Here is a 9,707-nt window from a genome sequence, read left to right as displayed (position 1 = left end):
CGATCGGGAAAGCAGGTCTCCGGAACCGTCGTCCTCGTGAAGTCCTGCACCAGGAGAGGGCGAATAAGGTTTTTGGGAAGCGCTTTGCGCGACTGCTTGCTGTTCGTCGACGACGGCTCGTTTTCCCTGTCGATCGGTCGCGGCTCGCCGTCGTCAACATCCTACGCCGCGAGTCGGTCGTGCTGCTTCCAATCCTCTTCAAAACAACCTTCGGTACAGGTCAATTATGTTTAATCTAGTTCTACATCTATTTAATCTATTCGTGTGTAGCTATTTCGCATACATGTTTAGATTAGATCTGTACATGTTGGTTGATCTATGTGTTGCCATGCTTTCGCTTTATAATGTCACGATTTATTTACGCGATAGATTAAATCATTATGTGCTTATACTTTCAACACAAGGGACCAGTGGTTCACTTTGTAATGGATTATAGGCTTTGTATGTCTATCCTGGTTCTAAATCTCTGGCTATAGCCGCTAAAATGGGCTTCATTTAGCCACTAAAAATTAGGGTCACAAAATTTGAACATCATTCTTTGGGTCCGCCAAGAATCAACCCAATTAAATCCTTAGTCAGTTTCTCGTTCTATGAATTATGAACTCTTTGTATGAAACTATCAACTCTGAAATTTTGTGACGGACTAATTTGAGAAGAATTGTGTCGACTTTTAGCAAAAATTCTGTAAAAAAATTGCCTTTTTCTAATATTTCTCAAAACCGCTAATTGCCTTAGTTGTGGCTCTTAACTGTTGGAGAGTAACAGTATTACTCGCCATTTCGAACCTCTGTGTCATATTGTGAAAGTTTCAAAACCTGAAACTAAATTTGAAGGAGGTTTCATCTCTTCTATAGCCATAATTCTGAGCTACCATGGAAGCATGGAATAATCCTTTTTCTGCACATTTGCAGAACTGCGACACAATCCTAAGAAACTGCGCCATAAACCATCACGATTGCATTTTTTTTATATAGAGGTAAAACATTATCTGATTTTGGTGATAGATATTCCATAGTAAAAGCAATAAAATTAACTACTATTACCTCCATCCAAAAAATAAATATTTTTAGGTTATTTAATAGAGATTAAAGTTAAGAAGAAAAGACTATAATGTCCTTTAATATTGAGGAATAGATGGGGTAAAATGGTTTACATTTTAGAATAAGAGTCAAATGCTAGTAATGCTTAAATATAAGATGAACAACTTATATATATATATATATAGAGAGAGAGTGAGAGAGAGAGTTTTGCTATCCTGAGTTGCAACTCACTGGGACTTGCGTATCTAGGCCGTCGGCTGTGCGCCAAGATTCGTGCGGATGGAGGGCTGAAAAATTGAATCCCAGAGGCGCCTCCATCCAATCTGCACCTTTCTCTTTTCTTTCCCTTTCTTTCTCTCTCTTCCTTCCCCTTCTTTCTCTTTCTTCCTCACCCAGCTGCAGCGTCCTCGTACTCACAAGGAAGCCCTAGATCTGAAGCCTACCGGAAAGCCGTCGCCGCCGGCGGCGGCAAGGTCCGCTGCACCCAGCCCTAGCTCTAGCAATGAAGCCCAGCTGCTGCCAGCCCCTGTCCCAGCCGTAGCAACCCAGCGCCCCCGCTAGGCGATGCATTGAAGTCGTCTGCCTCCCTCTGTAAGGTATGATTTTATACCATTAAAATGTGGGTTTTAAATTTTAGTTAATTAAATGCTTATTTTAATTAGGGTCCTCTCGCCGCGTGGAATTTGTTTGATCGATCTCTGCGGCCGTGGGGCCGAAAAGGGGAAGAAGAGCGAACCGTTATCATCCATCATTGATGGCAAGATCATAAAACTTTCATAACTAAGGGCATGAACAATGCATGGATCAAGGATCTTCATCTTCCAAGTAGGATGAAGCTACCCTAAAGATACTGTACCTACAATGCAAGCAATTTTAAGTAGGGTTTGAAGTGGGACCAGATTCTTTTTTTGTTTGAGACTTCCCCTCGTCGCTTTTGTCTCTCCGTCCCATCGCTCACACCATCTCCTCTCTCTATCTCAACGGCGGTTGGCGCTCGACTGGCGGGCGGCGGACCGAGCGCGGCGGCGGTGGATCGAGACCGCCGGGCAGCGGATCGAGCGGGCGCCAGCGGATCGAGTGCGACCACGATGGATTGAGCCGACGGGCGGCAGATCAAGCATGGCGGCGGTGGATCGAGCCCGCGGCGGCGGACCGAGCACGGCAAACTGATCTCGGCGGTGGCGCGGGCGGTGGACCGAGCCCAGCGGCGGGCGGCAGACCGAGTCTTTTTCTTCTCCCCCATTTTCAACGCCTTTTTCTTCTAGCTCCTACTTTTCTACTTTTTAGACATAAATCCGACAAAGCTACCGTGCCTTTATAGGGTGCGCGCTCCCCTCCGGTGGGATAGTCCATGGCAGTCCATGGCCATCTGGCATACGTGCTCCGACATGGCGGGCAAGAGCTCCACGCCGCGTTGGAGCAATGTGCATGATCGATCTAAGATAGCAAACAAATTGTGTTTCTTACCCCCTCCTTTTCCCGCCGTGATCATTCCACCACGTGTCCAGGCTTTTTCAGGGACGATAGCGCTGACTACTGCTGCAACTGCACAGGCTGCAGTAAGGTGAAAAGGAGGTCGAACTCAGCTGTCGGAGAAGGCTCGGAGAAGCACGTCTGGTATGACGGTGGAATGGTGGTTGTTTGACATCCTTTTCACGTTTATATTGAAAATAATGACATCTTTTGGAGGGTTGAAATTCTGATATTTCAACAATTATCTTTTCGTAGGGTGGATGTTTATAGGGGTGTAGTAAATATTACTCCTGTATATTTTGAAGTTAATGAAGAATAATAGTAAAAGTTAAGTAATAAATGGTGATGAACAAAATTTTTGAAGCAATTGTTTTTATAAAGCGTGGCACAAATAAGCATCGGATCTAAAGACGGTATCATCACTAGAGTTCCCAAAACTGTCGTAACCACCCAAACCGTTAAGGCACGGTAGTGGTTATTGGTGGTTTGGTTCATACAAATTTCTAATGAGTTCAGAAATTTTAAAAAAAAATTGTGAAAAAATATTAAAATTCATTGTAATACATATGGATTTGTAAAATAGTTTGGTAATGAAATTTTACAAAAATAGCGTCGCTACGATCAAATTGTTTGTGGGGGAGTACTGCAAATCAAACAAAAAAAAAAGAAACTTGCCAATTCATTTGGGCGTGATGTTCTAGGGGAATGTATGTATAGGCACCAGAAATATATTTTAGACATTCCAAAGCATTCCTTTCAAAAATTGGTTGGTTCAAATATCTAGTTCTTCAAAATTTGAATGCATTATTTTGTAATATTATCAATAGGTTAGTTTGAACTAATTCATAGCATATGCTAGACAATATATCTTTCTATTATTTGATATTGTATTATAGTATATGCATGAATTTTAAATATCAATTGTGTCGTATATTATTGCTTAATTGGGAATTATTATTTATAATTTTTTGAATGTCAAACTTATCATGCAACATTTTCTATGTACCAATTAGTATGCTTTTTATGTACCATAGTACTCATTTCCTATTTTCCCTATTTTTAAATATTTAGAATTTTTTACTTATATTCACCTTGTACTTAACTAGCCACGGTTTTCTACCAAAACTGCACGATAATCGTCTAAAACCACACACATTTTATCAAGAAAACTACGGTTAAGCCACAGAGAGCGTGCAATTTAAGTTCAATTGATTTAACGCAAATTTATCGTGATTTTTGTGGTACCTGCAAGCGGCGGTAATGGATCAATGCATGTGTACGGATTCAGAAACCCGATCATCACTCGGAAAGGTAGTGAGCGAGGCCCTGCAGTCTAAACTCTAGTACACGAGACGCCGAGTTGCGTACACAGTCAATCGCATTTCAACTTGACTTTTGAGCCTCGTGCCTGCACAGCAACTGAACCCGACAAGTGTCCTGCTAGATAGTTTCAGCCTTGATGGAAGCCACATGCTATAAAACCAAACAAACTACTACTAGAGCTTAGCAATCAAATAATCATGTCCAAACTGGGCCAAGTAGAAGCTAATCCTCTGTACCGGCAGAACATGCCCCCGACACAACAACAGTTCATGGACAGAGAAAAGAAGTTTCTCGCTCATCAATGCTGCAACGGTGAACAGTCTGACAAGAAAAAACATCAAAAGATGTTGCCCAGATAGGATACTCGGTGAAACTAATCATTAGCATTACAGTTTCAACGGGTGCCCAAGATGAAAGCTGACACAGGTGAAGAATTGCACAGCACTATATTTACTTCGATGAATCAGAGGCTCGACGTACGCACACTTTGGGCCAGAAACACAGAAGATGACAGTTAATGATGGCATATATACAGTGACGAATGGGAGAAGAATCAGTGAAGGTACACAAAATTGCCCCTCTATGGCAGACTAGGAGGGGAAAGTGATGGTTTGGTCACTTTCAGCTCTCCACAGTCACTGATGTAGACGGTTTTTAGCGGGCGATCCCACAGAGCTCGAGCAGTTTGAGCTCTTTCATCGCCAATCAGCTGGGCAAAATCGTTGAAGAAGCGGATCCTTTCAGCTGGTTTATAGGTAGGGATGGTTGCAATGCTCGTTATAACATCCATTCCTGCATAATAAATTAGATAAGAGAAGAGAAAGCAAAACAAATTTAGATGGTCCGACTATTAATGCATAATAATTATTTTCCTGAAATTAGCATACATGTACTGGGTAATATAACAAGTGTCGTAGCCCAATTGCTTCAATTCCATGTATGTTCAGAGGAGCAGGATCATGTGGTCTACATTGTAGCTAGCACTACTACAGTTAATGGATACAATTTACAGAATAAATTTCAACACAGATGGATACAATTTATACTGGACCACTAATCTGATACTTACAAGTTTAAACCATATTCACTATGTTCATAAGACAATGTGATCTCTAAATTATTTCATAAGATGTCGGTGCCATAGCACATCTTTCACTGTACATATGCATTCCAAACAGGTGAACCTAATATCTATTATCCACGTGACAAATCTGCAACTTGTAGAAGAAAAGAAGCAGCATCAAATTATAGGCCTTAAATGTGCATCCACATCACCATTCTCAACCACATATCAGTGGAGTGTGGCTATGCTACCCAACAATACATGGTCCCAAACACTTTAATGAAAGCACTATTGAGAACATAATCTTTCACCACATAGTATGACTTTTGTATTTTATACCTTTTTCTCATTTTCTCATACAAAATGAGGTCAAAAAACAGAAAGTAGTAGCTACCTTTACATATTCACAAAAAATGTCATATTGTCATTCTGTTTTATGCAATTAATATACACTCATGTGGCCATACTGAGAGTAAGCTTTGTTAATACACTTATCAGGTAAAATGTTCCAAACTAGCCACTTTCTGTTAATTTATAATTTCAACAATCTCTTCGTTGCTATTGAGATAATCAGAAAGCATCTCATACAAAATTGAAGCTTCATGTCAATTCCATTGGAACGCATTCAATTAATACACTTGTTTAATTCAGTGCCTGAAAGTTTGATTCAGTTCCTCATGTGTGCATGCACAACTTGAGAACTGAAGTTATTAATTGAAGAACAAAAGTGGATACTTAAGAAGAAACTACTGGAGATAATCAAATACTGTGCTGAATAGCAGTTTAGTTCAAATGAGTATAAATGTTGCCCTTCAAGTGGTATTGGGTCTGCATGCGTCTCAAGTGCCATGTGAGCATAGGTTAGTGTCTGCATGGGTTTGTTGCATTTGCCCATGCATGTGCATAAGAGCATGCTGCATGCATGTGTGGAAGCATGCAGATGCAGAAGGCGGGCATGAGTGTTTTGGGGTTAAAGAGGCAGTGATTTTAAGTGTTTGATGCATACAGTCAAGGTTGTATTTAATTCAACACAAAACTGTCAAAGCAGACAAGTCAGTCTTAAATTAGCTCGAAGTAGATTCTCTTTTGGGTAACATGTTCAATGGCAGTACATATCTCATTGAAGAGTTGCTTGGTTTAGTTTAATCTACTTATTTTGACCACCAGAGATCTTCTTAATCAGAACAGGGAGCAGGAAAGAAGTACGTACCAAATATGACTTATATGTGGATGGCACGGTGGCACACTCTCTCGCGTGTTACATTTATTGACAATGTGGCACACTATTTGAACAAACTATGGCTTATTGATGAGTAATACTGTTGTGAAGTGCAGAGAAGGAAAAAAAAATTATCATAGGGAAATCTTAGTGTATTGAGACAATAAAGAAGATGAAACGAGAAGGACAATATCTTCAGAAGATGATATTATATTACTTGCAGACATTGTCAATAATATAATATCTTTGAAGTTCACTTTTTTTTTGCAGGGAATATCTTTGAAGTTTTGTTCTGCCTGGATGAAGTCCTAGCCAGAATATGGACACAATTGTTTGTCAGTAGTCAATACTCATGCAAAGCTGCAAAATTTGCATGTTTTCTTCTCTGTCATATATTAATGCTAATTACTTCAATGAAAGCATGTTTACTTTAGCAAGTGTATTTAACTATATCAAAAGGATAACGAAAGATGTCATATAATTATACTTGACAAAACTGAACAATTTCACATACATAGTTCATGCATGAGACTAGTTCTGCTTTTGATTATACCACATTGTATTGGTAGATTACTCAACGTTCAAATCCAAACTTGTTTGAGGAGACATTCAAATTCTTGCAAGACAGACAGTCTAACACAGAGGGTGCTATGTGCTATAACCATTTAGTAGAAGTTCAGAAAATGAAAGCAACTAACCTTCCAATACAGTTCCAAAGACAATGTTCTGTCCATCAAGCTCTGGGCAGGGCCCTGGTCCAGTAGTAACCAAGAATTCAACATTGTGATAATTAGGATTGAGCTTGATGTCATCATCGTCATCATTCTGTCCAAGGCACAACGAGAGAGTGCCAGGTCTTGTGTGCCTTAGTTCAAATGCTTTAGGGTCAACAGTTTCAGCATTTCTCACAAGGCCAGTGGGAGGTTGGACCTCGCCCTTGTCACGACGAGGACCTTGTCGGCCAGCAACGAAGAACTGGCCCTGGAGGAGCTTGTGGACAAGTGTTCCCCGGTATGCAGAAGAAGTGCAAGTAGCTTTGAAGTTGGTAGTAGTGAGGGGGAGGAGCCGACCATACAAACCAAAAATTACACGACCAAGAGGTTCAGAATCAGGACATGTAGCAAGCTCAGCTCCTAAAGTGCGGTCAGAGCGAAAGTAGCTAGGACAGACACTGAAGTCCATGAAGATCCGATCTGTGATGGTGGTATCAATGGCGGAAGTGGATGGAATGTTTGCATCATCAAGGGCAGAGGAGGATGAAGCATAGAGAAGAGAAGGGACAGGGAGGAAGATGAGAGATCGTCTTGAAATTCTAGGGGATTCAATAGGTTTATGAGTATTGTCTTGGTTTGGTTTTGAGGGAGGAAAACAAGCATGGTGGTTGTTGGGGTGGTGGTGGAGGCTGCTAAGAGAAACAGGGTAAGCCATAGAAGAAGTAGCCGTGGTATTTGATGAAGGCAACACCATACTGTTGCCAACTGAATACTTCAGTTTTTGTCCTGATAAAGCAGTAGTAGAAAATCTAGCGCTAGTATCCTTACCTGCAAATGTAATAAGATTATTTTTGACACATAACGTTTGCTGAACTGAAATTGTAAAGCCCACCATTATTCTCTTAATAACTATTCCCTCCTTTTCGACGTTTTAGGTATGCTTACATCCAATCTATTGGTCAATGCACATTGTTTGTAAATACGTCTAGATCCATTAGTATTTATATGAATGTAAGCAAAGATAGAAATCTTACATTGTGAAACGAACGTAGTAATTTTGTAAGGTCAAAACTATCACTTGTGAATTATGGCGAGTAGTAGACAGCCCAAGCATTTACAATTTTTAAAATCCAATATTTACTAATTTTCAACGTTTATGATTTCCAACTATTTCAAATCGGATATGCATTGCGGTACTGCAGCGACGAGATGTTTGATGGTCATAGACCCTATTCCAGCGTGAGCAACTATGGTGTTCTTATGAATTTGTAGTTTGAGCAAGTAAGCATTTCTTTTCTCGCCATCCATTTGCAAATCATCTACTCAAGATTTCACAGTTTATAAACCTTTGTCAATCAAGAATTTCATAGTTCTTTACTGGGCGGTTTCTAACATCAAAGTTAAATTAACAAATTAAAATTTCCCATTTTCAGGCCACTGATACTCCAATTTTGACTGATACTCGACTACATATCAGCAAATAGCATATATGAACGGATGCTAGCTAAACCAATCAAAATGAGGTAAAAAGTATCACACTAATACAAACGTAGACGTAATGTGAAGCGTCACCAATGACCAATACACACCGGTGCGTCATAAGCCGTCCGGTTTACGCCGATTTTATTTTATTTATTTATAATAAAAAAATCCCTCTGCTCCAAATGGAGATACCCACGCGGGATCATCAGGTGTCGCACAGGAGGGATCGCAACGAGAGAGAGGGATGAGGAATACCTTGATGCTTCCAGCCGTGATGGTAGCAGGTCAGGTCAGGCCAGGTCAGCCGCGTCGCCCCCCCTGCAAATTTGCTCGCCGGCCGGCCGGCCGCCCGGAGGAGAACAGCGCCGGGGAGGGAAGCACAGGGCACGGCTCCTCTCGCAGGCAGGCGGCGCGCGGCGGTAGCACCTACAGGCGGAGAGCAGAGAGAGAGAGAGAGAGAGAGAGGGGAGAGCTGAGGTGCGGGGAAGAGACAAACGGATGAGGAAGAAAGGGAAGGGCATTTCGGGCCAGGGGCATCTTCGAGGTTCCTTATTTTTCTTATATTGAAACCAAAATCCATGGGACAGGTAAGAAATTCCAAACTAAAAGAAAATCAGGATTTATTAAATTTTAGGGGCAATTGTAAATTTGCTGTCAGTTTTTTTTTTGAGAGAAACCCTACCCCTATGAGCACCTCTGAAACCTGGTCAGCACGTCCTGGAGAGAGGGGTACGTTGCCTAGCACAAAGCCGTTAGAATCCTAGAAAAGTCGCTCCAACTAGGAGTCGAACGTTGCCTAGCACAAAGCCGTTAGAATTCTAGAAAAGTCGCTCCAACTAGGAGTCGAACCTAGGACCTCAAGTGCTACTAAGGCATTTGTAACCACTAGGCTACAGGCCCTTTCGTAAATTTGCTGTCGGTTTGAATCTTTATTGTAAAACTATCACTAGAAGATTGCAAAATTGCCACCAGAACAGTCGTTCAAGTGACATATTATAATAAAAGAAAAACCAGTGACAACTCTGCAAAAGCCCATAAATTTTAAATTGTTAACTCATCTGTGGACACCATACAGGCTCAAGCATAATAGTCACTTACCACCAATGTTGAATTGATTATAATAATAATTAGGGATGGTAATGGGTCGGATTGAGCATGGGTAGAGCAAATCTATGCCCAACCCGATACTCACATTCGCCACCTAATTTGTGTCCAACAGTGTTGGTGGGTGCAACTTGATTCATGACTGGCGGGTATCCAATGAGTTATACATGACTAATATCTTAATATATAGATAACTAAACAAATAGCAACATAATCAATGGATCATAAAATTATCATTAATGGTTTAAAAGAGCAACACAAATTATCAAAGTTTAAGATTTTAATACGTC

At 40.8% G+C, this 9,707-nt stretch overlaps 1 protein-coding gene across 2 annotated transcripts; it reads right to left on the bottom strand.

Annotated features, from left to right (window-relative positions):
* Nucleotides 1-4,196: 4,196 nt before the first annotated feature.
* On the bottom strand, nucleotides 4,197-8,821 carry LOC102714483 (peptidyl-prolyl cis-trans isomerase CYP28, chloroplastic). Of its 2 annotated transcripts, XM_006659216.3 has the most exons (3): nucleotides 8,569-8,821; nucleotides 6,817-7,659; nucleotides 4,197-4,628 (listed from the first exon to the last, which is right to left on the bottom strand). In XM_006659216.3, the coding sequence occupies exons 2-3, from the start codon at nucleotides 7,583-7,585 to the stop codon at nucleotides 4,417-4,419; spliced, it is 981 nt and encodes a 326-aa protein (XP_006659279.1). In that variant the 5' UTR covers nucleotides 7,586-7,659; nucleotides 8,569-8,821; the 3' UTR covers nucleotides 4,197-4,416. The 2 variants fall into 2 exon arrangements, with proteins under 2 accessions (XP_006659279.1, XP_006659278.1); XM_006659215.3 differs by lacking the exon at nucleotides 8,569-8,821 and having other exon boundaries at nucleotides 6,817-8,459.
* Nucleotides 8,822-9,707: the final 886 nt, after the last annotated feature.

Source organism: Oryza brachyantha, chromosome 8, assembly GCF_000231095.2.
Source record: "Oryza brachyantha chromosome 8, ObraRS2, whole genome shotgun sequence".
Taxonomy (NCBI): Eukaryota; Viridiplantae; Streptophyta; class Magnoliopsida; order Poales; family Poaceae; genus Oryza; species Oryza brachyantha.
Note: the sequence above shows the minus strand (reverse complement) of the source record. Positions and strands in the feature narration are given on the sequence as shown.

Coding starts and splice junctions, on each gene's coding strand:
- LOC102714483 (XM_006659215.3), bottom strand. CDS start 7,726: ATGGTGGGCTTTACAATTTCAGTTCAGCAAACGTTATGTGTCAAAAAT. Junction 4,629..6,816: donor CTTTGGAACTGTATTGGAAG/GTTAGTTGCTTT, acceptor TTTATTATGCAG/GAATGGATGTTATAACGAGC.